Source organism: Culex quinquefasciatus, chromosome 3 (assembly GCF_015732765.1).
Source record: "Culex quinquefasciatus strain JHB chromosome 3, VPISU_Cqui_1.0_pri_paternal, whole genome shotgun sequence".
Taxonomy (NCBI): Eukaryota; Metazoa; Arthropoda; class Insecta; order Diptera; family Culicidae; genus Culex; species Culex quinquefasciatus.
Window position 1 is genome coordinate 154,936,527 of NC_051863.1, and position 26,257 is coordinate 154,962,783.

General features: G+C 39.1%; 2 protein-coding genes across 3 annotated transcripts; one reads left to right on the forward strand and one right to left on the reverse strand.

Moving 5' to 3' along the window:
- Positions 1–2,075: 2,075 nt before the first annotated feature.
- LOC6050293 (triokinase/FMN cyclase) lies at positions 2,076–3,895 on the forward strand. The gene has a single exon (XM_001866891.2). The coding sequence runs from the start codon at positions 2,120–2,122 to the stop codon at positions 3,881–3,883; it is 1,764 nt and encodes a 587-aa protein (XP_001866926.2). The 5' UTR covers positions 2,076–2,119; the 3' UTR covers positions 3,884–3,895.
- A 1,363-nt stretch (positions 3,896–5,258) lies between these two features.
- Positions 5,259–25,762, reverse strand: LOC6054096 (ubiquitin carboxyl-terminal hydrolase 47). Of its 2 annotated transcripts, none has more exons than XM_038259802.1 (12): positions 25,525–25,762; positions 14,255–15,550; positions 13,994–14,194; positions 13,768–13,935; positions 13,420–13,701; positions 8,034–8,484; positions 7,562–7,971; positions 7,343–7,497; positions 6,956–7,283; positions 6,760–6,889; positions 6,503–6,701; positions 5,259–6,448 (listed from the first exon to the last, which is right to left on the reverse strand). In XM_038259802.1, exons 1-12 carry the CDS (start codon positions 25,717–25,719, stop codon positions 6,298–6,300), a joined length of 3,966 nt encoding a protein of 1,321 aa, XP_038115730.1. In that variant the 5' UTR covers positions 25,720–25,762; the 3' UTR covers positions 5,259–6,297. The 2 variants fall into 2 exon arrangements, with proteins under 2 accessions (XP_038115730.1, XP_038115729.1); XM_038259801.1 differs by lacking the exon at positions 25,525–25,762 and adding an exon at positions 18,322–18,606.
- Between the last annotated feature and the right edge of the window lie 495 nt (positions 25,763–26,257).

Below are 26,257 nucleotides of genomic sequence, written 5' to 3' on the forward strand. Positions count from 1 at the left end.
TTAGTGCACATGTTTGCCCACTTTTGAAAAAAATATTTTTGAAAAGCTGAGAAAATTCTCTATATTTTGCTTCTTCGGACTTTGTTGATACGACCTTTAGTTGCTGAGATATTGCAATGCAAAGGTTTAAAAACAGGAAAACTGATGTTTTCTAAGTCTCACCCAAACAGCCCACCATTTTTCAATGTCGATATCTCAGCAACTAATGGTCCGATTTTCAATGTTAATATATGAAAAATGTGTGAAATTTTCCGATCTTTTCGAAAACAATATTTTCAAAATTTTCAAATCAAGACTAACATTTCAAAAAGGCCAAACATTCAATATTACGCCCTTTTAAAATGTTAGTCTTGATTTGAAAATTTTGAAAATATTGTTTTCGAAAAGATCGGAAAATTTCACAAATGTTTCATATATTAACATTGAAAATCGGACCATTAGTTGCTGAGATATCGACATTGAAAAATGGTGGGCTGTTTGGGTGAGACTTAGAAAACATCAGTTTTCCTGTTTTTAAACCTTTGCATTGCAATATCTCAGCAACTAAAGGTCGTATCAACAAAGTCCGAAGAAGCAAAATATAGAGAATTTTCTCAGCTTTTCAAAAATATTTTTCAAAAGTGGGCAAACATGTGCACTAATTTAAAAATGAAAACTGCGACTATTTTGAAAAAGTTACATAAAAATAGCTATAACTTGAAAACGATGCACTTTATCAAAATTTCACTATAGTACTTTTTGATTGCAAATTCAATTTTACATCAAAAAATGAAGTTGAAAAATTTTTGCGACCAAAATTTCGATTTTTTTAAAAAATCAGTATTGTTTAAAAAATTCATAACTCGGTTAAAGATTTTTTGCACAACCTGGAAATTTCTGAAAAGTTGGCATTTTATGTCCTCTAAAACATATCAAAAAATAAAAAAAATTAAAAATAGTGTTTTTTTGCAAATCAAGTTTTAGTGATAAAAAGTTAAATAAAAAAATCACCAAATTTTTTTTACCGTGTATTATTTTTTTCCAGTGTAGTCCGTATCCATACCTACAACTTTGCCGAAGACACCAGATCGATCAAAAAATTCCTTCAAAAGATACAGATTTTTGAAATTTCACATATCAATTTTGTATGGACAGCTGCCAAATTTGTATGGAAAATTATATGGACAAACTAATGATGCAAAATGGCTTCTTTGGGCATACCGAAGGTACCAAAAAAGTTTCAGCCAGATTAAAAAATACAAAAATTAAAATCAAAGAAAAAAGACCGATTCCGTGGAGAACTGCTCCTATGTCCAATCCTTGTGAAGATACAGCGGTTTTAAAAATAAAAATGTTGAAAAAATAGGTTTTTTTGGTGGTTTTTGGCGATTTCTATATGACAGACTTGATTTTTCAGTCTCGAAAATATTTTTACCGGAAAACTCGTCCAATTTCCCATAAGTTTGCCTTTGATGATTTTTGTATTTTTTTAAGGAGAGTCTATCCTGCATTTTCGTGAGTCTTTTTGTAACATTTTAGGCTATTTTCACAAAAGGTTTGAACGAAAAAAAATCGTGACATCACCTTACAATTCAACTTTTAAACATAAAAATTTAAAAATCTCATAAAAGTGGAGTGTTTTTTTTTTCTTTCAGTGTATTTTTTCAGAAAGCCCATCAAATTTCCTACAAGTTTGTCTTTGACCAGTTTTTGATACGATGCAACGGCTTTGAGATACAGAAATTTTTAAATTACGAAATACAAAAATATTTAAATAACTTACGCCCTTCTCAAATGTTATTTTTGACTTTTGAGTACAAATGGCTCCATATACACAAAAATGGCTTAGGCCTAGGATAACATGTCTAAAAAGTTACATTGAAATCGGAGAGGGTCGGGTACAAAAATACCAAAAAAATTCCTGATTTGAGCTGGATTTGCTCAAAAATGTTTTGAAATCCTACCGATGTCACCCCGGTTGTGCTTTTGAATACCAAACATCCCCAGCATGGCAAACAAATAAATGACTATTTTAATAAAAGTTCATCGAGCACAAAACAAAACTACTGATAAGCCAAACTGCATCTTTCAAACTGCCCACCGTTATCAACCAAAGCTGCTCGCTCCGCAGTACTCCGCTATGAACTCAAACGTTAACATCGCACTGTCCGGATTCATCCGGGCCAACAACGGACTCAGGTTGATCCATGACCGAAACTGCATCGTGCGCAACACTCGCAGCGGAAGCACTTCCACGACTGGGGTGAAGCTGATTTCCGGTGGCGGCAGTGGCCACGAGCCGGCCCACATTGGCTACGTTGGCCGCGGGATGCTGCACGGTGCCGTTTGTGGGGACGTTTTCGCGGCGCCATCTGCGACGGCCATCCTGGACTGCTTGCGGACGGTGGCCACCGATCCCGGCGGGGACAGTGTGCTGTTCGTGGTGAACAACTACACCGGCGATCGGTTGAACTTTGGGCTGGCGATGGAGCGGGCTCGATCGTTGTACGGATATTGTCGAGTTCGGATGCTGCTGAACGATGACGACTGCTCGATTGAGGATTCGATGGTGGCGCGGTCGGTTGGGAAACGGGGACTGGCGGGAAAGGTGCTGTTGATCAAGATTTTGGGCGCGATGGCCGAGTTGGGATTTTCGTTGGACGAGTTGTACGAGTACGGGGAAGGGCTGTTGCGGAAAGGTCAGATGGCGACGTTTGGGTTCACCTTTGAGATGACGGACGGAGATAAGCTGCGAAATGTTGAGCTAGGTAAGGGACTTCATGGTGAGCCGGGTGTGTACAAGATGGATGAGTGCGATGGATTTGAATCGATTGTTTGGTTTATGATGGAGAGAATGGTCAAGAAAATGCCAGAATTTGCAGAGGTTGTTGTGCTGGTTAACAACCTTGGAGGAACTTCGGAAATTGTCGTTGGAGTTTTCCTGGATGTTTTGACTAAATTGTTGGAAACGCGCTACCGAATTCGGCGGATATACTGCGGAACTTACTTTTCGTCCCTAAGCCAGGTCGGGTTGTCAGTCACCTTGCTGAACCTTGCTTATAATGACCAGCTGCTTGTATATCTAGATCACGAGGTTCAAGTAGCTTCAAAACTGTTTGGAAGTGGTCAATCGTTTCATCTTGAACCTTCCGATAGAGTCAAGTTCGATACCATCGTCGAGGTAGAAACTCGCCCAAATCCCAACCTGTTCAAAATAAAACTTCAAGAATCCAGCACTTCCCTCGTAAACAACACCCTCCATCACATCGCCCAAGTGCTGCAAACCAGTCGCGACCTCTTGAACGCCTTCGATCGCGAATGTGGCGACGGAGACACCGGCAATACCATCGCCAACGGTGCCACCGCTTTGCTAGCTGCCCTAGCGACCGCCAGCATTGACCTTCTCCATCCGGCCAAAATGCTCCAAGACATCAGCACGATCCTGCAGCTCAGCATCGGTGGCACCTCCGGGGCCATCTACAGTCTATTCTTCCAGGCAGCTTCCAAAGCCTTTCAAACGTCAACCACTAACCGTTTCGCCGCCGTAACTCTCAACCACTGGTTAACGGCCCTCGCCGCCGGAAACGATGCCATCGTGCAGTACGCCCTCACGGAACTGGGCGACCGGACCATGCTGGATGCGCTGAGGCAGGGTGAGTTTCGGCTGAGGACCGCCGTCCAGCAGGGCCTCCCGACGATGGATTGCGTGGAGATATTTGCCGCGGCTTGCGGGGAAGCGGCCAAGGTCACGCAACACATGAGGCCACGCTCGGGTAGGGCGACGTACTCGGCTAGTGCGGGGGATGGGATCGTGGACTATCGGTTTCCGGATCCGGGCGCGCATGCGGTGTCGATCTGGGCGCGGTCGTTGTTTGAGGCGTTTACAATATTTTTCAATAAATAATTAAACGGTCCTATATGAGTTGGTTTGTATTTCAATTTTCTGTTTAAATAATGTATCGAAATCCTGTTTGACAAATTACACCGACCTTGCTACATGTTGCAAAAACAAAATTTTCACCACGAGCAGTACATCCAGGCTCGGCCAAGTTGGATAAATACGACGAGTGCTGAGAAAATTGAGTATTGCAACGAATTCCATACAACATTTTTTGTGTAATTCTGAAAAATAAATAAAATCAAATAGTTAGGGGATATTGAGGATATTGGGATATCGATTTCCTCGCCATCCGCAATGACTTTTTCTTACTCAAAATTTTCTGGGTTTTCTTTTGCTCTCACCACCATCTGTCTCTTAATGTCCTTGTGAGGGGAGCATCGATCCATCCGCATTGACATATATAGGGTTTTTTCTTGTTTTTTTTTTTAAAGGTCCTATAAGCTATTGTGTTTCATATGTTTATAGAAACTAATCAAAAAAAATCTAGACATTATTTATCTCTTAATTTTTCTTCTTGTCTTTTTCTATAACTTAATTGTTTTTTACCCCACTTACTACCAGTCCTGTGAGGGGATACTGAGCTCTATTTGCTTTCCATCCGTATTGACCTTTTCTCATCTATGATTTAATAGACTTTAATAAACAGTTAGAAACAAAGCCGGGGATTGGGAAAAAGCATCAGGGCAGTGAACAGTATGCTGTAATGGCGAAGACTGAATGTGGATAGTGGAAAGCCAAAACTACGTCACAAGGGGAAACTAGTTTATTAGTTGTACAATTCTTAAGGATTGTTTTTCAGCTTGTGAGACTTTTTTCGGAGTTAGTAAGGGTTCTTTTATTACGTAACGCTAAACATTGATTTTTGGAACCTCTCCCCCTCACTTTCGTAAAAAATATTCCTATGAATGTAGCGTAACACAGCCTTCGGACCCCCCTCCCTCCCTTGCAACTGCGTTACGTAATGAAAGAACGCTCCCGTATCCCCTCACATGCACTTCATCATTAGTTCACCGACTGTAGTTTGACTGTTTTTTATTTATTTATATTTAGTCAGATTTTCTATTCCATGTACATTAGGGTGCCCGGAATATGGGACTTTTTATCAAAACCTCGCTCCACAAGCTGAATATTGTTTCTTGTATCGGTGTATCGTTCTTTGGCCCATAGTCACCCCACTGACGATATGTTGAGTTGTAGAGCCACGAAAATGCGTCGTTTGGTTCTGGCTGCAATTCACGCACTTGACGTGTGAGTTGTGATTGCATTTCGGAGAGCCGGAGCCATATTTTAAGCAAAGATCCGACTCGATTTTCGACTCGCTTCGAATTAGGGAGTGTGTGATATTTCAAACTTTGAAGAGCAAAAGATTTTTCAAACCTTTTTTTTTTTGCTTTGCTTTCCACAGCAATTCTTGGTAGATTTATTCCACATTTTGCTTGCACTTGCGCTTGCGCATTCCGCAAACCATAGTTATAATGATGATGGTGTGGTGTGGTGTAATAATAATCATATTAAAACTATCAATGATACACTATTCATCGCCGTCGAACGTGTCGAAACCAAACAAAAATGAAGATGAACAACCACAATACCAAGTGTATATGTGTGTGTGTGGGTGTGCAGTGCAAACGACACACTCACTTTTATACGGCCGTTTTGTGACTTATGCGACTTATGAGTGGGGTGAAAATATAGAATTAAAAATAGAAGATTATGTATACTGTAAACGAATGCAATACTATGTTATAAATAATTGCTGATAGGCCTTATATTATGCTCGCGCTTGCGTTCTACAAATTCTCTTCTGTTCGTGGCGTTTGCCGATGGTTCTGTTCCGGGTTACTTTTTTTCAACTATTTAAATGTCCTTTTTTGTTTGAAGGAAGGGGGAAATATCTAATTTTTTAAGGGGAAAGGGATGGAAGAAAAACATAGGCTTGAGGGGAATTTCCTGCCTGAACTCAGAAAGGTGGGAAGGAGGAGGGGGGTGCAACCTTACAACCAACATGATATTTTCTTCTTAAACAAAGAGATAACAAAACGGAAAACATACGCGCGAGACCAACCAGAACCGAATCAAAAAACCAAATTACGGAAACCAGTTCCAGTCGTCGAGTGATCTCGGTAACGGGCCGACAAGTATCTGGAACCATAACCCTCTCTCTCTCTGTCTCATTCACTCGTTCCCCGTCACATCGTCTATACACAAGTTTGACGCACATTCACACGCATACACACACACACGTTCAAACTTACAAGTTGCTGCTGCTGCAAACAAGCGCGCTGCTTCTTCTCTACTCTTGCTGCTGCTGCTCGCTCTTACTGGCTCAGGCTTCGGTATAATCACATGCAACACTTTCTTCGCTTGGCACCGCCGGAAGTGGCCGCCGCCGTCGTCATCGTCGCCACCAGCTGCAATCAGTCGTCGGCCTTCTTGGGCGAAGCGTCCACGTAGATCTTGAGGGCGCGCTCCTTGCGCGGCGAGTACGTCGAGCTGGCGCGGGTGTCCTTCTTGGTGAGATCCTTGCGCTCTTCCGGAGTCAGCTCCAGCAGCGGTTCCGTTTTGTCACTGTGGGAGGAATGGTTGCTGAGAACGTTAACTTTAAGAGTGGGGGGGACTCACCGGTAGTAGACCATGTTGCCGTCCTGGAAGTTGTTGCTGCAGGTGTAGTCGTCGGATCGCGCCGGCGTCGACGTCCACTGCAGACCGGTGTGGATCGTCAGCAAGGACACCGAATCGCGCAGCTGCAGCTTGACGTACTCGAGGTTCTCCTCGGGGATGCCGCTCAGCTGGGACAGCAGGTTCTTCAGTTCGCACTTGTCTGGAATGTCAAGCTTGGGGTCAGCTTCTGATAGAGGGAGAATCGTTTAAAATCTTACTTGGAAACAGGATCTCCTGGACCTTTCCGAGCTTCATCTCGGCTGGTTGCCATCGTCGGACTAGCAGAACCACGTCGTTGTAGTGCGTGGGGGTCACCATGCCCAGATCTTCGCACTCCTGCAGGATCAGCTGAAAGAAAACAAACACGTTTTGAGTTGCTGACACCGTTCAAACCTCCGCCGTAAGGCTACTCACATCGGAATTGCTCGTCAGCTTGACCGTTTCGTCCCCGATGTGCATGTCGTCCGTGTAGACCTTGGAGATGCTCTTCCAGCACTTCTTGCGCAATCGGCAGCTATCGAAGGGCGGCGCACCCTTGTGGTTGGCGAGTGTCGCCAGGTGGGCCAATATGTCACGCTTGACCTGGCCAACCTGCTGCCCGTTGCGCACGATCCAGGTGCACAGGAAGGGCAGCTTCTCCGACTCGTCCGTCATCTGCTCCACGTTCAGGTAGTACAGGCTGACCTTGTACTCGCCCTTGCGCAGTACCCGACCCAGCTCGATCGTTAGGCGGTCACCGTCCCTGTAACAAAATTCATTCGAGGTCAGATTGAAACTTCTTCAAAAGCTGTCTCATCCTACTTGTACGAGTTCAGTTCCTCCTTCAGGATCGTCACCTCCTGCTGACTTCCAGAGCCCGAGTTCTTAATCAGCTTGAAATACTCCATCGGCACGTGCAGATGCGACTGCAGACGATACTTTAGATAGCCATGGCTGGCCCGCTTATCGATCAGAACCTACTCCACAGAATCAACAGTGTCAATTTTCTATACAGTACCAGAAGTGTCGTAGCCAACTCACCCGAATGACCTTCTCGCCGTCGCTACTGCTGCTGCTGTCGTCCTCGGCGCCCGAGTCCCCGTTCGGGTTGTGGTACTCGACCGGGGTCACCTTGAAGTAGTAATCGTTGTTTCTCCACTCGGCCAGGTACGTCTCCTCCTCGTCGTCCTCGTCTACGAAGCCACCGGCGCCACCACCACCGTTGGTCGACCCGCCATTGCTGAACCCGTTGGTCAGGTGCGTATCGCCATTCGTCGCCGCCGCTGCCGTGTGCAGATCGTCCTCCACCAGCGTCCGATCGTTGTCGCTGAGGCTGCTGTCCTCGCTGTTGCTGTCGTTGCCCGCCATCTGGACGTCCGGCGTGGACGTCGTCGTCGTCGTCGGGATCGTCTTTGGAACGTACCGTGGAATCGACAGATTCTTGAGGGATTCTAGAATGCCAGACAACGTCAACTACTAAACCTCTCCCCAAACCAAGCTCTTCAACCCTTACCAGGATCCATATTCGGCAGCACAAAGTACATCCCAATGATGTGATCGAGCCGCGAGACGAACGCCTTGAACTTCGCCCCAAAGTCCGCATCTTCCGCGCAATTGTTCACCGTCACAAACACCTTGCAGTACTGGATGAAGCCGGCGTCGCGCAGCGTAGCGTCATTATCCCCCAAAATCTTGCTGACCTCCTTGTATTCGTTCACCGCCAGCATCAGCGACTTAGGGTTCAGCTGCAGCTTGCGGCCCACAATCACCTTGTAGTCCAGTACGGTTTGGGTTTTGCTGGCGCGGATCGAGATCGGGCCGTCCACGTCGCGGGTGGCCAGGTCAATGCGGTACACCTTGGTCATGACGCCCTCCGGCAGGTACGGCTCGAACACCTCGTGCTCTTCGCGCGTTTCCAGCAGGACTTCGCTGCACTTTTCCAGCGATCGCATGACTTCGTCAATCTGCGTGGTTTGAGAATAAGAAATACTTGAGTAAGTTACAGTATTGACGATGCCTTCCGTGCTACGGTGTTACAAAGAGGACTTGAAAAAAACGATACTTTCAGTAACTTATTCTTATGAGTTACTATAATTCAAGTACTCAATATTCAAAAAAATATCGCTTAAGATCGCCGAATTTCTGAATTTCAAATTAAAAAATTGAACTGTCGATTTTTTAATTTTCGTATTTTAGAATTCATAAATAGGTTTTTAAGTTTTTTGGATTAAAATTTTTATGATTTATAAATAGCATTTTTTTAATTTAATTTGTGTAACTCCCAGGTCCCGCCCGTGTGGATTAATCGGACCGCGCACTGGACTCCAATCCAGAGGTCGCCGGTTTGAATCCCGCGGCGGGCGCTCTAAAATTCTTTGTATAAATATGGGTATTCGGCGCCGTCGCTCCGTGCCACACTTTCATACACTTAGGAGCCCAGGGCGGCGAAGTCCTTGTAGATAAAAAGGAAGACACTAGTGGTTGGTACTAGCAATGGTGGCCGACAGCTATAAAGTCAACTTCGTTTTTTTGTGTAATTCCCAAATAAAAAAACAGTTTTTGGATTATTTTTTTATTTCAATTTTAGAATTTTTAAATTTCGGGTTTTTTGCAATACTAATTATTAAAAATTTTCATTTTTTATAATTTACAAAGTGTCGATTTTTTCCATTTAAAAATTTTAAAAATCGTAATTCCTTTATTTTTTTTTTAATGTTTGATTTGTTTTGACTATCCGATGTTCAGATTTTCTCAAATTTTCAAATCTCGGATTTTTATGTTTTATTTTTTCAAATTTGTATCAACATGGTATTTCACGCTTATTTCCAAAAACAAAATGAAAAAAACTGAACAGTCGATTTTTAAATTTCCGAATTTCAGAATTCTTAAACAGGTATTTAAGTTTTTTGGATTGAAATTTAAAAAAAATGTAAAAATAGCAATTTTTAAATTTAATTTTTTTACTTTTTAATTCCTCAATAAAAAAACTGATTTTGGATTTATTTTTTTCAATATAAAAATTGAATTTCTGAAGTTCTTTCTAATTTTTCACATATTTATAATTTACAAAGTGTAGATTTTTCCATTTTAAAATTAAAAAGATCGTAATTCTGTTGTGTAGTGTGTAGTTTTTAAAATTTTTGATTTGTTTCAATTTCCCAATGTACAGATTTTTTTAAATTTGAAATCTCAATCTTTCAATTTTTTTTATTTTAAATTTTGAAATTAAAATACACTGTACACTGTACACTGAGTAGATTTTTTGAATTTAAGAATAGTTTATTTTTAAATTCATTAATTAAAATTTATTTCATTGACTTAAAAAAAATCAGCCGAGCGATAAGTTGTTCTGTTTTGACAAAATTCTGCCAAACTCGAAAATCAAAACTTATTGTAATTTTTTTTTATTTGGAATTTTAATTTCTTTTTATTTCGAAATTGTTAATTTCCTTAAAATTATAATTCGGGTTTTAAAAAATTTAAAAATGCAACTTTTTATTTGTTTTTTTTTAGTTTATTTTTTTCTAATTTAATTATTTTATTCGTTTCGTTTTCGTTTTCGTTTTACGGAGCAAGGTGGGGGACGCGGCCTCAAGTCAGTCCAAGTCCGGTTTCTTGTGGAAAAAAGGGTAGTGGCCGAACTAGTATTGCATACAAAATGAACACCACCGGAATATATAGGGGATCGGGAGGGGGAAGGTGAAAGAAAATTAGTGTAGGTGTGAGTAGTAAGAACTTGGATGACTTGAGCAGTTACGTTAATCTAACTTTAAAACTGGAGGAAATCTGAAATTATGATGCAATCAAAAACTAATTTGAGATTTATACAAAGGGAACCTATAATGTATTTCAAATTTAAAGGAAATCAAATAAATTTACTGGAAAATGAAAGATAAAAACTAACTTGTCAAGGGAACATAAATCTTGAGGCCTTTTTTCTGGGAAAACTAATTAACTTGAATCAACCTCAACTAAACTGTCTGAAAGTAACTTGAATCTCAAATCCCCGAAATTTTAATTACAAAGCCAAACATTTCTTTACCTAGTTATTTAAACCTGTCTGGCTGCTTCCAAAAAAAAATAATGAAACGTTCATATTTTACAACTTGAACACTCGTTGTTAAGACGAATATTTCGTGCCTTCCATTTCATTAGGGCTTGCTTGGCTTGGCAAACAAGAGTGTATTCCTATCATACCTTATGTAAACTATCATTTGAGTGAAAGAGACACAATCCTGTTCACACCTGTGGGTCCTTTTGAAATGTTAGGCTCTATTTGATCGTCAAAACCCCAGTAGATCCTCGATTCGCAACAATGATCGATACAACCATAATCCGAAAACCGTTAGTTCAACAGATTAACGAATTTGTCCGATATCATTTCATTATTGATTGACCGAGACTCTATGGATTTTTTGACAATTCAGATTGGTTAGTATACCACTTCAATTGAAATCAGAGATTCTGATAGCATTACTAAACTGGCTTACACATAACTGGAGTCTGGAATAATAATAATTATTATTAAACAACCTTAAAAAAGTTACAAAAAACCTAACTATTCCTTCTCATTATCAAACAGATTTAAACCTGTTCCTAACAGATTTTTCGAACAAGAATATTGAGATTCAAATAAAAAAAAAAAATCAATATCTTGCAATTTTACATATTATAAAAGCTGTGATTTCTATCAACACAAGTACATAAATATAAAATAAATGTGTGATATATATCAACATCGGAAACCATCTTTGCAAGTAGCCCTGAAACGACGGCAACGTGTGGCTCCATCTCCAGGGAGTTTATTTTTTTCTAATTTAATTATTTTATTATAATTAAACTCAAGAGTTTTCAATTCTAAAATTTCAGATTGAAACATATTTTAATTCAAGAATTTGTGTATTTTTTTATGGTACATATTGTATTTTCTGATTTTTAATTTAGGAAATTTGCAATAATCTCTTTTTTTGTATCATATTGTATTGGAATTTTTAATTTATAGAATTAAAACATTTAATTTTTTTATATATAAAAATCGTAGATTGTATTTTTTTTATTTTTGAAACATTGATTTTTTAAAATTTTGTAAAAAAAAAGATTCATTTTTTTAAAATATATTTTTTATATTTTTCAATATTTTTCTTTATTTTTTTATATTTTTTATTTTTTTTTAAAAAAATATATTTATTTGATTTTTTTGTATTTTTCTGTAATTTCAAAGTTCAAAGTTCAGCAGTTTCTAAATTTTGGATTTCAAACCCAGACTTTTTTTTTTGATTAGGTCCTATAAACATATCTTGACTTTTTTTTGATAAGGTCCTATAAACAAATGTAAACATTGAGTGTATCCCGCTTACTCCGATGGACTTTGACATAAGGTGTGAAAGGGATACACTCAATGTTTACATTTGTTTATAGGACCTTATCAAAAAAAACTCAAGATATGAAAGACAGTAGCTTATAGGACATTTAAAAAAAAAACTCTAGAAATGTTGAAATCCTTCAATTGTTATCAGGGATGGAATAATCGCAAAAAAATCATTTTCACTTGCGAACATTTTTCACAAGCGAAAGAGAGAGGAGAAAATCACGCAAAAGAAAATCGCTCCCGAAATTCTCCAAGAATATCAATCTGCTGATGATTTTTTGTGAAATTCCATTTTAGCATCACTTAAAAATATTTATTTCACTTTGTTTACACACATTGCCCATCTACAAAAAGTGACAGGTTATTTATCGACGTGTGACGGACGTTACACTTGCAAGTGTAGTAGTGAAAAAGATGTTCCGCCGAATAATCAAGATGATGATTTTTTAGATTCATTTTACCGATCTTTCGTGCGCGATAGAGGAGAGCCATAATTCCTTCGGATTTTTTGATTTTCTTAATGTTTAGTGCTTTTTTTTGGAATATTTAAATTGTCATTTTTTTATTTTGCAAATTTTTAGAGCAACATATTTTAATGTTTTTTCCATTTTTGAATTTTACAATTTTCAGAAATAATGCTATAATGGTCATTACTAGAGATTTTCTTTAAAAAAAAGGCCCAATAAACAAAACTTCAATTTCATGCTTTCGGGTGTTTTGAAACCCGGTATTCAAAATACCCATAAGTAAAAAAAAAAAAAAAATGTTTATTAGGCCGTTTTAAGATAAAAAATCCTGATTGTTATATGTTCACTTTATTTTTTTATAAAATTAAAAAAAAAATTCAAGGTTTGTTATTTTAACCTAAACAATGTAAATGTCTTACTCACGTCAGTGAATGTTAACATTTAACATGAGTAGGATAGACTTCTTGTTTACAAATCCACATTGGCCCATTTACATTGTTTTGCTTGATTTATTGATTTGTTGAATTTATGATTTTTTTTTCATATGGAATATTTAAATTTACGATTTTTTTTATTTCGTTAATTTTTAAGGCATTTCTTTTTATTTTAAACAAGCCTTACCCGAAAAACTTCGTCTTTTCCTTTTTTGTTTGTTGACGTTTTTAGCTTTTTTGCTTATTCAGCCTCCTATGATCAAAATTTGATTTTACGCCACTTTTCCCATACAATCTGAAGATTTTCCGGAATCGGTTCCAGAGTGGCCAAAGTTGCCACTTTTTGGCGTAAGAACCTTCCTTGAACTTATACGAACCCAACGCAACAAAGAGCACCTCGATCCGACGCTCCGTATTGAACTGATTCGCGTTCGAACAAAACCATCGAAATTTTTTATATATATAGATTTAAAGTTTTTTTTTTAAAGATTTGTTACAATTAGACAAAGCTCATTTGACGGCGTGCCTTCTAAGCTACGATGTTATCTAAAGGTATTATTTGTGCAAACAAAAATAGTTCAAACCGATTTTTTTCGACAAAACAGCAATACACCAACAAACTCAACTCACCCTCTTATCGTCCTCCCCCTCGAAGCTCCGCTCGATCTCCTCGCGGGCGCGATCGTACGCCACCAGGCGGCACCGCTCGATCGGCACGATGCCCTTGACCTGCAGCGTCCGGTACGCTTCCTCCAGCGCCTCCGTCATCGTGCTGTCGTTCAGCAGGTACATCTTGTAGCTCTTGATGGCCCGCGTGCGCGGATTGTCAAAGTACACCTTCAGGTGCAGCGCGTCCGAGTCGATCGGGCTGCGACCGGCCGCGTCCGAGTCGCGGATCTTTCCGACCAGATTCTGCCCGAGGGAGGGGGAGAAAACTGTTAGAAAATAATTATTAAATAAGATTTTAAGCGAAATTACCTTGATGTGGTCGGGGAACTCCTCCTCCTTGATGGGGTGACTGTTTTTGGACGAATCGATCTGCCGGTACATCAGCATGTACGCGTTCGTGCTGGAACTGTACGCGCCCGAGTAGTACGTCTTGGAGGATCCCCCTCCAAACGACTTCTGGATGTCTTCCTGGGTAATCTGTACAAATAAAAACCTTGGTTAACTAGATTCTACCTGGAAGATTCTTCAAACTTACCGTCGAAACGGTCTGATCGTTGAACGAGAACCACTTGGAACAGTCAAAGTCCTTGATGTACGCGTAGTAATGGCCACCGCTGGCACTGCCCGAGTGGATCATGATCGCGAACAGCTCGTACACGTACGGACCGGGCGCGTTGAAGTTGCTGACGGAGGGCGAGCCACCGTTCAGCTCCATGTCAATGCCCTCGTCATCGTCCTGAAAGGGAAAGAGAATCGATAAGAAACTCAGCATGATTGTAGCTCGAGGACACCTTACCTGCGCCATAAACTGATCGTTTGGTGTGGTCGTCGTGGAAGACACCGAAGTGCCACCGCCCCCGTTCTGGAAGGCCGAATCCTCCTCGAGGGCGGACCCGCTGTCGGTGGTGCTGCACTCGTCGCACGTCTTCATGAAATTCTCCGCCGTCTCCATCTGAGCCGACTGGCCGTTTGTCACCGTGGTTCCGTTGTGGCCGTTGGTGGTGACCTCGGGAGCGGTTGCTGCTGTCGGCGACTGAGTGGGCACCGCGTTCACAAAGTTGTTCAGGTTCAGCGTTTGCGGGAAGGTAACTTTGTCGTTCAGCTTGATACGGTGCAAGGTTTGGTAGTCAAAGTCGAACCGCTTCAGATGCAGCGTCAGGATGTACGGGAACTTGGTGAACTTGAGGCCCTTGTGGGCGTCGCACTTTTTGTTGCACGTCTCGCAGTGGTACTGATTGTTGCCGTCCAGGATTTCCGGCTGTACGAACGCCCGCAGCGCGTCCTCAATGTTTTCGTACGCGACGGTACTTCCGAACGGCCGCACCGGCAGCGGAATGTCCAGGAACTTGTCCTCGCGCTGTTTATCCGTGTTACACTCTAGACACTTGACGTAGTCGATCATGCGACCTTCGTACAGCCGGTTGATCAGGTCGGACTGTTTGGTGTGCTTGAACTTTTGCTCCAGCGCGTCAAACATGACGCGGCACAGTTCCTGGATGTCGTGCTGTTGCCAACCCTCGGCCGAATCCCACCCAAAGCTGCGCGTCAGGTCGGTAGTCTCAACCGCAGATTTCGGAGACGTCTGAAGGTTCACAAACAGTCGCTGCAGCTGGTACGGGATGGATTTGGCTTCGTCCTTACCGTCAAACTCCCACTTGTACAATGCGTTCCGGAACTCCGGCGTCATAAACAGAGCCTGAAGTAAACTGTTCAAATAACAGGTCATAGCCTGGTTCACCAAGCCACGGTAGTTGTTACTGCTCCCCCCGGACGACGAAGGCTGATCACTACCGTTGTAATGCCGCAACCTGGACGTGGTAATGCTCTGGTTTGTACCGTACGCGGCCGCCGAGTACGTCGGGCTGGTCAACGCTGGCAGGGGTGGCGGTGCAGGCATGTTGTAGTTGGCCGACTCGACCGGACTGGCCGACGCCCCTAGCGCCAGATCGTCGTCGGAAGACATCTCCGTTTCGACCGTGATGTTCGCGCTCGAGTAGTCCTCCACGCGGGGAATTATGTGCAGCGTGTTGCGGATGCCAAAGTCGATGCCGACATCGATTAGCTTTTTGTGTTTTTTGTCGTGCAGGGAGATCTAGAAATGCGAAAGAATTTAGAGAAGAAAAAATTAGCCACGTTGCAATTGGGGCCAAGCGGCAGTAAATCATTTCCGCACGACGGCTAAGGCGGTTGGGGGTGCTAAAATTAGACACCGGCCGGCAGCTGTTGCTGGTCACGGGGGTCACCCACAATCAAGCAGCACATTTTTAACCAGTTGTTGTGTCATAGGACGCGATATTTTATAATCATTCTCGAGATGAAAATCTATAGAGATCCCATATTTACGTGTCATCTGCTTTTTGACAGACTTCCTAGTAGACAGGCCCGTAGCCAGGGGGGTGGGCTTCGGGCTGAAGCCCACCCCGAAATTTTTGGAAGATATATGGGAGAGAGGGAAGAAGAAGTAAAGAAGAAGAAAATTTCTTCTTCAAGCCCCCCCCGAACCAAAATTCTGGCTACACTCCTGCTAGTAGATCTCATCTATTGGTCCGTCTTTTTGTGGCCATTGTCACCCGTCATTTGGTATACTTGTTCAACAATATCGCATTAAAGTGTTGCCAGTTCATCCAATTTGATTTTGGAAGTCAATTATTGTCCGTTTCTTTCAAAGGCGTGTGACATTTGAGAATGTGCCGTAGACATTGTTGCCAGCGATTTTCTGCACTTTTAGTACCTACAATAAAAATATTCCTGGCAACAATTGCAAGCAATTCTAATTAGTGATAGAAAAAACTATCAATTGATGATTCCTGTACCAAAATATCACAAAGTATAGCGACCGTCACTATAGCTTGTGAGTTCTCTTCTTTTATCTCATGATTGTCAGCAAAAGCATTCTCTTTCTATCTCTCTATTTATCTTTTCCTCGTTCACGCACACCCTCCGAAGATTTTTTCGTTTTCTCAGCAATGAAAGAACCCTGAGCAATTCCAGCTCAAATCAGGAATTTTTGTGGTACTTGTGTACCCGACCCTCTCCGATTTCAATAAAACTTTTTAGACATGTTATCCTAGGCTTATATGAGCAATTTTTGTGTACCGTCATCAGGGGTGACATTGGGTCTGGGGGGTGAGATTGGGTCATACAAATTTCAGTATTTTTGTATGACCCAATCTCACCCCCCAGACCCAATGTCACCCCTGTTGACGGTATATGGAGCCAATTGTACTCGAAAATAACATTTCAGAAGGGCGTTAGTTATTTTAATAGTTTTGTTTTTTGTAATTTAAAAATGACTGTACCTCGAAGCCACTACAGGCTTTCAAAACTTTTGACGTTTAGACCACTTTTCAAAAAAACAGTTTCAGTAAATGATTTTTTTTTAGGAGAGACATACCATCCTGCATTTTTCGTGAGTCTTTTTGTAACATCTCAGGCTATTTCCTCAACAATTTGACAATTTTTTGATACGATGCAACGGCTTCGAGATACAGTAATTTTTAAATTGCAAAATACAAAAATATATAAATAACTTACGCCCTTCTCAAATTTTATTTTCGAGTACAATTGGCTCCATATACACAGAAATTACTTATATAGGCCTAGGATAACATATCTAAAACGTTTCATTGAAATCGGAGAGGGTCGGGTACACAAGTAACAGAAAAAATTCTGATTTGAGCTGGAATTGCTCCCCTCGAAACCTCGAAAATCTCTGGACGTAATATTTGAACAACCTCAAAGGGCAGTTAAAGTTGGGAGATAAAATTTCGAGCTTGATGGTTGTAGTCGCTGAGAACTGAATGTTTGATATTTTTACAAGACTGGCCCGGGTTGTTTTTATAGATTTATCGATAGAAAAATAAGTAGTCGCTATTGATCGTTAAAGTTTGTATGGGATAAAATGTAAAAATGGCAAAAATGTATGGGGAAGAACATCGTTTCAGGATTTTGGCAGCACACAGTAAAAAAAGGGTAATTTTTGAAGGTTGAACATTACCTCTTTTATGTTGTAATTTTACCTCAATTTAGACTAAAAAAGTGACATTACATCAGAAGAGTGGTAAAATTAAATATTTTCGGAGGTAAAAATTTTCTGGAATAAAAGGTGTACCCCTTCCCGGATGTAATATTACCATGATTTTTGGTACTGTACAGGTGGCGTTGGTCTCGCCTAAAATTGTCCAGGTGAGAAATTCTTGTAGGAAATTGCCCTACAACTTTGTCAAAGAGTGCAAGAAGATCCGAGTTGATCCAGATGAGTTATTAGCAATGCGATGAACAGTTTTATAACATCTGGGAAGGGCTACACAGTAAAAATAAAAATCATGGTAATATTACATCTGGGAAGAGGTACATCTTTTAAGCATGAAAAAATGTGTAATTTTACCTCTGAAAATGTGTAATTTTACCACTTTTCTGGTCTAAATTGAGGTAAAATTACAACATTAAAGAGGTAATTTTTAACCCTCCAAAATAAAACCTTCCAAATTTACAATATATTTTACTGTGTACATCTTTTATGTCAGAAAAAAATGTATGAAAATGTGTAATTTTACCACTTTTCTGGTGTAATGTTTAGTTGAGGTAGAATTACATCATAAATTACCACCGTTTTTTTTACTGTGTACGAGCAAAAATTCGAACCATCCTAATCATCGAGGCTTGTTGAATTGCGAAAACGTAGAAAATCGCTGTTTGTTTTTCGATGTAAGTGTGTAGAATTAGGGAATTTAAACACATTGAACAACTATCAACGAGTAGCCAGTTTCAAGCGGTTATTTCCAGTGATCTTTTACCGTAAAAACATTCAACAAAGCGGATTAGTACTCGCGTGCTCTCGTGCACCATCCGTATCCCACTTACCCCATCGAACGCAGCCTCCTCGTAGTCAACGGCATCTGCACCGCTGTTCGGCATTACCAGCTCAAAGTCCGGAAAGATCGTCTGGGTGGCCACATCCTCGTACAGCTTGGCCACCGTGTACGCGGAGCGAACCTTAACGCAGAACCGCTTCTGCTGTGAGTCCTTCCGGGGGTCCTTGATGACGCATAGGCACTCCTGCTGCTCGATGGCGGTGGCACCTCCTCCACCCTCCGGGCATACCATCGCTAGTTATGGGTGGGCTGCAGGGGGTTTGGGCGTGGCAATCTGCGTGGTCCATTCGATTTTGTGATTCGGTATTTGTGGTGCGTTACAGTGAAGCGGGAGTCACAGCCAAAGTGGTTACGGAAAAGCGTTTCAGGACGAAATACGGGACATATACGGTACACACACACACAAACGGTGGGTGGGAAAGAACAAGAAGAAGAAGCGGGAAATGGAAACAAGAAAAAGAGAAAAATGCAATCAGATTTTAAAGGGTTAAAACATTGCTTTTGGAGGTGAGATAAAATTTGGATTGTGTGAAATATTCAGTGCACAATCACAACAACAACAACGGGAAGGGTTAGATTTAGCGTAAACAACAATCATGAGCTGCGTGAGTGGATGAAAGTTCTCTTGTGGGTAGTGAGTTAGGTCAGAGGAATGTATTTTTTTCTTTTGTGTCGGATTGGTATTATCAATCATTTAGATTTTTTGTCTTATTTTGTAAACTTTTTATACCGTTATATTTTGAATAACAATCTGAGATCACCTCAATATCTAGAGTTCTTTAAAAAGGTCCTATAAGTGATTGCCTTCTATATGTTTATAGGACCTTTTCAAAAAAAACTCTAGATATTAAACTAGAATATTAAAGTGGCCCCGTTCGTTTGACAACAACCAGGGTTTCAGTGTATTTATTTAAACAAAAAAGATAGAAAATCCACCTAGTTTAGTCAGTTGCATACAATTTTCACCAAGGGTCCTGATTTTCGGTTCAATGAACAGAAACCACTCACTCATCGCCTATCCATTCGTCGCCTATTCTAACCCGCTAGTAATCTTGAGCGAATGATACTCACAAGCAGTCAGCGAGTGGCCCGAACTCGCAAATCTCGTCTCGAAAAATGCCACATCGTGAAAATTTTTGCCTACTCCGTCGCTCGACGACACTCACACACTACCATGCTCAGCGAAGAGCCATTCTCACAAAATGCCAGCGCGACAGTCTTTTTGTCTTCACGCCCTCAGTTTGCCATCAATTTGATTTTTTCTTGGTGGACGTTTCTTTGAATGGTGTCCATAATGTTATGAAATCAAAATAAATTCACAATTTAAATGATAACATTGATTTTAGGCAACCCAAATCAATGAGTATAACGCAACGCATCAGAGAAAAAATGTTTTCAGTTCAGAGTGATCGGTTACGTTCGGCCTGCCTGAGCCGTTCGGAGACTGAGCCGATCAGAGAGAGAAGGAGAGTAGAAGTGAGAGTGTTTGGGAGCGAATGGTGTGAAAGCGACAAACAGTAGGAATTCATCAGGGCAGTATCGCGTCACCTGCTATTTGTGCTCGCGAATGGAGTGGTTGATTTTGAGAAATCAGGACCCTTGATTTTAACAGGTCAAATTCTGTAAAACCGGCTATTAGAAGTGACGAACTTTCACTTATTACCCGGCGCTCACACACTCTATCAAAATCAGCATTGGATTTTTGATAGTGTGTGAGCGCCATGTAAATTATATGTAAAACTAAAAAAGAAGCCATGTAGTTTCACAACAACCAGGAGATGGTTTTGATTACAGTTCTGTTGACCGAGTCGAACCAGCGTCTATGGCTGAAAGGCTTGTTAATAAAGACAACTAACTAACTACAGTTCTGTTGAAAATGACAGTATTCCAAGACACAAAATATTACCCCCAAAAACAAAATATTCCATGCCAAGAAATTTATGAGTTATTTTTTTAACTTTTCAGTTTTTTCAACAGAAAAAAATATTAAAACCATTCATCTATTCAAATTTGATTATCTTCTGAACGTAGCAAACCCTAAACGAAGTATCTATACTAAAGAAAAAATACAATTTGTAATTGTAATTTATTGCCAACCCCAAATGAGGAAGACATGAAGCATTTCAACAACAAATCTGAATTTTGAAAATTTGACACCTGTTGTTCGAAATGGATTTTATTTGTAAATCCCAAATTTTGCGTTACGTAAGAAAAGAACGCTCCCTTACCACCATATAACTCGGTTCTTCAAAACAATTTTTTTTTTTTAAATTGAAATTTTACATTTTTTATCCTTAGTTTTAAATGTAAGAATAAATTTAAAATTTACCAATCGGATACAACTTTACAAAATTTGATATAAAGTGTGCCGTTTTTAAGATACATTCCAGACCCGATTATCCGAAGGCCTTGGCAAAATAATTTTTTCGATTAAAAAAATTCTTTGTCTTATTTTTGATTGTCAAGCTTACATATAACCCCGAAACTACACTAAAATGGTTTAATTTTTTAAAATCCAATATCAAGTTTAGCAAAGAGCTTTATAACATTTTTTGCAATTCCGAAAACACCCTTTGAGTGGAATTATAAGTCAAATGTTCATGTATTATGTAAAAGTATAACTTTTTGAAGTTCCATTTCTGTGCTGGAAAGTAGGACTTTTCAGCATTTATTTTGAAAAGTGTTACTATTCGATTCTGTTATTTTTGGTTCAGAAAAGTAGGCTTTTTCATCGTTCAAGAATGACAGTAAAAGTAAGAGTTTCACGGCGGAATTGCAAAAAATATATATATATATTTTGTAATTTAATGTTAAAAATAAGAAAAACACGAAAAAAAAGTTTTTGTTCATGATTCGATTACAAATAATAATGCTTTGAATAATCGAGGCTTCGGATAATCGAGTCTGGACTGTTAAACGACTTTAAGATTGATTTTAAAGTTAAAAACGGATTTTCGATTTTTAAAACATTGGTCCATTCCTTAAAATATTTTTCCGAAAAGTTCAGAAAAAAACCCGAAAATTGTTGGAAAATTGTAGTTTTTTAAGTGCCATTATATCACCAACTAACACCAAATTTCCAATGTTAGAAAAACATGAAACATTTGTAAGATTGTCTAATAATATTTGATCAAGACTAACATTTCAAATGGGAGTAATATTTATTTTTTGTTGTCTCTTTCAATCACGAGTTTGTTTACAAAAAATAGTTGTTTTAATACCTAAAATAAGCAGTGCGAACGATACACACAAAACTGTAATTTTTCAACCTGATTGGAAAATATTATGTTAGTATCTGGTAAACTGACTGCACTTGTCATTTTTTACAATTCTGAGTGTCTCGTTCTAAAGTTATTCAACCGATTTAGTAAGAACACAATTTTTTTGCCTTCTCATTTTTGCACGGTTCTTCTGATATTGCTCGTAAATCTCAACCCTGATGATGGCAGTGTTCTGCAGTGGCACACAGTTTACATCAACAAAGATCGCCACCACCAACCAAGCGGACACATTTTTGTCGCATTCCCAGAATGAAATCGAAAAGTGGCGACATTTTCCTCTCTTTCTGCGGCTGGGGCCTTCCCAACACTATAAAAATACACACACTTTTTCTGTTGTTGTACAGATTGACAATGTATATCGAGACCAAATTAATGTTATACAGAATTTGTTTATAAAAAAGATTTTCGAAGTAAATTTTCGTAAGGGTTTGTATTGAAATTTTAAAGAATTAAAAAAATCGCAGTATAACAGTCAACCTGTACTCTAAATCTAGCTTTTCGAGAGCATCGCCGACCAAAAGACGACTTTGAAAGACGCGTTGGCGTGCGCCAAATTTCGCATTTTCCCGCAGTATTTTGCCATTGATTTTGGCCTTAAGGCATGTCTTCGTCGTCGCTTTGTAAAGTATGTCGACACTTTTTTTAGGATTCATCTATCTTTGTCTGGTAGTACACACCACTTCATGCTGGGTTTCCTGCTCTGGTGATGCTGCTGCAGCCGGTTCCAAGAAACGCACCGTGTCGTGTTTTTCACGCCGTCGTGACGTAATCCGCGCACCAGTCAGTTCCGCAAGTGGCGTTTAAAATAAACACACGCGCGTTCACGAATAAGCTCGATCGCCAAAAGTGCGATATTTCGAGAGAACGAACAAATCTCACAATTAGCACAGGGGAAGATTTTCACTCAACTGTCTCAACTTGGGATTCTCCCCGACGCGCGCAAAATAGGCCACCCCGCACTCACTCACTCGAAACTCCGGAGAGACTTTACGCGGTCCCACTTGAAAGTGGTTCTTGACGAAAAAAAAAACTTTAAAGATCCAACGACCGAAACGCACTCCTCGCCACTGGCACAAATCTGTCGTGTCTCGGCGACGGTGGCAGGTTTCGAGCAGCGTCGCGACGCCTCGTCGACGACGTCGTGAGAAAAACTCACGATTTTCGTGCAATTCGTAAGAGAGATACAGAGAGAAGGAACGGCCGCCGTTTTTCTATTTTTAATTTGGGGCCGTGTGCGCGAGAAACCGCGAGCAAAACATACACACACACTCACACATTAAAAACGGTGGTCAAAATATGAAACAGAATTTTTAATAGGGGAAATAAAGGAACTTTTAGCTAATAAGTATTTAACCATAAATTCAAGACTTCTAAGTCGTTGACAAAGAAACGCGTGTTTTTTTTTAAATAGGTTTAAAACATATAGGTTATGTTACCCTTATCTAGTTTGAGAAACCTTTGCAGAAATGTGTGTAGGATTATTGGATTAGTTTGGACAACTGACTTGTTTCTAATGCCGCCTTTTGATTTAAGAAAATCTCGATTTCACATTTAAATAAATGCATTGTAAGGATACGCGATGGAAACCAGGTTTAGCTGTTATTTTGTAATAAGGAGTATTGAAAAACACTATTTTCTAGAAAAAAAAAACTAACAAAATTTAAGCAACTCTTCAAGGATATCGGTTTCGAGCCATTAAATTAAATTTTAGGCCTAAAATTATAAAATGTGAACATTTGTATACCTTATCTAAAGTTATGATAACTTTAGAGAAATTTACATCATATTCAAAACCAGATTTCGCAAATTTGATAAAAAAAAATCCTTTTGGAATCGTCTCACTTTTCGGATGTCACAAAAAGGTCGGATGGACAAAAGGTAGAATGTGTAAAAAAATAACAACACCATAATCCAGATGTTATTTAATATCTTTTGTTAATCTTGAATGATTTTTGAGAAAAAGTCTGACGCAAAAATGTTTGTATTTTTTTTTTGCTATAAACTAAATATCCAAACTAATACAATAGCGTTAAAAATAAGAAAATTCTTGCTATCACTCCTGTCAAAAGATACAGCGTCCTAAAAACTAGTATAAAAATTGTCTTTTGCACGCTGTATCTTTTAACAGGAGCATGATAGGCTCACCTCCTTCGGAAAGTTTTAGAGAATTATTTCTTTATTTTTAGTGAAAAATAAAAAAATGTAAATCAAAATGTGAAAAATAAAGTTTTCCCATACAAAATTTAAATGCAATTAGTAAAGTGTGGAGGTAATCAATCGCTCCCAATATTTGGGAAGTTGTTAAGGGGCCTAAATGCAACCGAACTCAACATTGTTGAGGACTTAAGAATGTGTTTTGAGAAAAAGTCTAAAAACTAATATAATTTAATTTCAATTCAGTTTGATTTTTTCAAAAAAAATTGTTGTTGTTTCTGTAACATTTCTGTGAGTTTTTTCATTCTTTCAAATAATTCATTTGAATTTAAGCAAGATTTAAGTGAGTTTTTTTTTCATTCTATTAAACATGATCAGTTCCTTAGAAAATGTTTTATAAGAAAAAGTCTGAGATCAAACACGATTTGAAGAATGTAATGTCCTTACAAAGTTTTTTTTCTTGTTTCTATGCACTTTCTGTGAGTTTCTGTAGCATTTCTGAGAGATTCTTTATTCTTTAGTTTTTTCATTCCTTCTAATATAAGCAGCTCCTTAAAAAAATTATGAGAAGAAAGTCTCGATTTAAACATAATTCAAAGAGTTTCATTTATTTTATCTCTTTTGAATAATATTTCTGTCAGTTTGCATTCTCTGTTAAAAAAAAAAGAATAACTGTCTGTCTTTATTATTGTTTTTTTTTTTCAACACAAAAAAACATGTGATATTATCGTATTTTTGACCTTTTGTCCATTCGATCTTTTTTCCATTGGACCTTTTGTCCATTTGTCCTAATGTCTTTTCGACCTTTTGTTTTTGACCTTAAGTCTATTCTACCTTTTTACCAATTTCGACCTTTTGTCCATTTGTATATTCAGCTTTTTATTCTTCGACCTTATGTCTATCGACCTGTACCGATTTACTAGCGACCAGTGGTTCGTATTAGAATCGGTTTAGGGTCCCATACATCTCATTGAATTGTTTGAAGTTTCAATAAGTACATATTTCAAAAGTATTGAAAATTAGTTTTCGCATGCATAAAATATAAAAATAAAAATATAAATATTGAAATAACAAGCCATCATCATTTGTACGGAAAAAATGCGTTATACACTAGTAGTTGTTTTGCAATCATTAGTTTTCAAAAAATGTATGATTTGACGAAAACAAAAATTTTTGCGAAAAAAACATTTTGCGATACTAAACAACGACAATTTTCAAAAATTCAAGAGATTTTTAAATCAACCCAAACATGCTAAAAATGATTCTAAACGCAGGGGAATGCATTTAAATTGATTTCAACTGATTGCACTTCAAATTCCATTGAAATTTTTAAGTTTCTTGAAAAAAAATTTTTTTTGCCCCCTGATTTTTTGGGACAATTTTGAAGGAGAAGGGAGACAAAAACTTTAAATAAAATTTGTACCAGCCTAAATTGCATATTGTCAAAACATTAAAATTTTGCCATATTAAAGGTTTTATGTCAAGTAAATGTATTATCATTCCCAGTATGTACTTATTGGCAAAATTTTGTGAATTTTTGAAAGATTTTCCGTGTTGGTAGAAATTAAATTACAAACGAGTTGTATTACAACCTTAAAATTTGGTTTTAAAGAAATTAACTTAATATTTTTATGGTTTCTTTTTCACATCTCAAATCTAAAAAAAAATGAATAGGTACTAATGAATGTCCGCAGAATTTGAACTGAGCATTTGCCACAATTTAATTTAAAAAAAAAACAACAGCAACAAAACATTACCTTCTGTTTCGCCCTCCATGGTGACAGCCTGTTCACGCAGGTTGGCAGCAAATTGGTGGGATTTCCAAACAGTATCACCTCGACGAAGCTCATCAGAGCGGTCACAAGCCGGCCGAAGGCGTCGACCAGCTTATGCCAAAATATCCAATAGTATTCGACGGGACTTTTGGCCGCAAACACTTTAAATCGATGCATAACTTGTGGATTTGTACTCTCATGTTGTTCCAAGTGACACCACGAGGAAAAACTCCACTCTCGTTTCGGCTATTGTTTATAGTTGTCAAAGGGGAGGAGAAGAATAGACAACCGGTCTACCAAAGTGTGTAGTTCAAACAAAAGGTCCCTCGTGAGTGGCAAAACTTGCATGCCAGTTGTACATTATGAAAAATTGAAAAAAAAAAAAACTCATCTACAAATGAAATACTTCTACATTCGTGATTCAACCGGTCAACCGGGATTATAGGATTATGATGTGGGAGTTGAAGCAGGTGTTAGCGCAATGGTGTGACAGCCTACTACGCCAACGGGTGTTCAAAACTCTGCCCGTTTACGTCAAATGACTGTTTGGCCAAGACGTTTAATTGACTTCACATGTTGTCCGGGGTAATTAACAGAAGTTTATGGAAATTCAATATCAATACCACGAGCAATTTTGCAACTTTTGTTTTGTTCTACCAAGAGTTGAATTAATAATATTTATTTTCAATTAGAAATATGTTTTCTAGAAGGCAAA

Coding starts and splice junctions, on each gene's coding strand:
- LOC6054096 (XM_038259801.1), bottom strand. CDS start 18,564: ATGGTATGCCCGGAGGGTGGAGGAGGTGCCACCGCCATCGAGCAGCAG. Junction 8,485..13,419: donor AGGGGGAGGACGATAAGAGG/GTGAGTTGAGTT, acceptor CAAACCACGCAG/ATTGACGAAGTCATGCGATC. Junction 7,498..7,561: donor ACGGCGAGAAGGTCATTCGG/GTGAGTTGGCTA, acceptor TCTGTGGAGTAG/GTTCTGATCGATAAGCGGGC.
- LOC6050293 (XM_001866891.2), top strand. CDS start 2,120: ATGAACTCAAACGTTAACATCGCACTGTCCGGATTCATCCGGGCCAAC.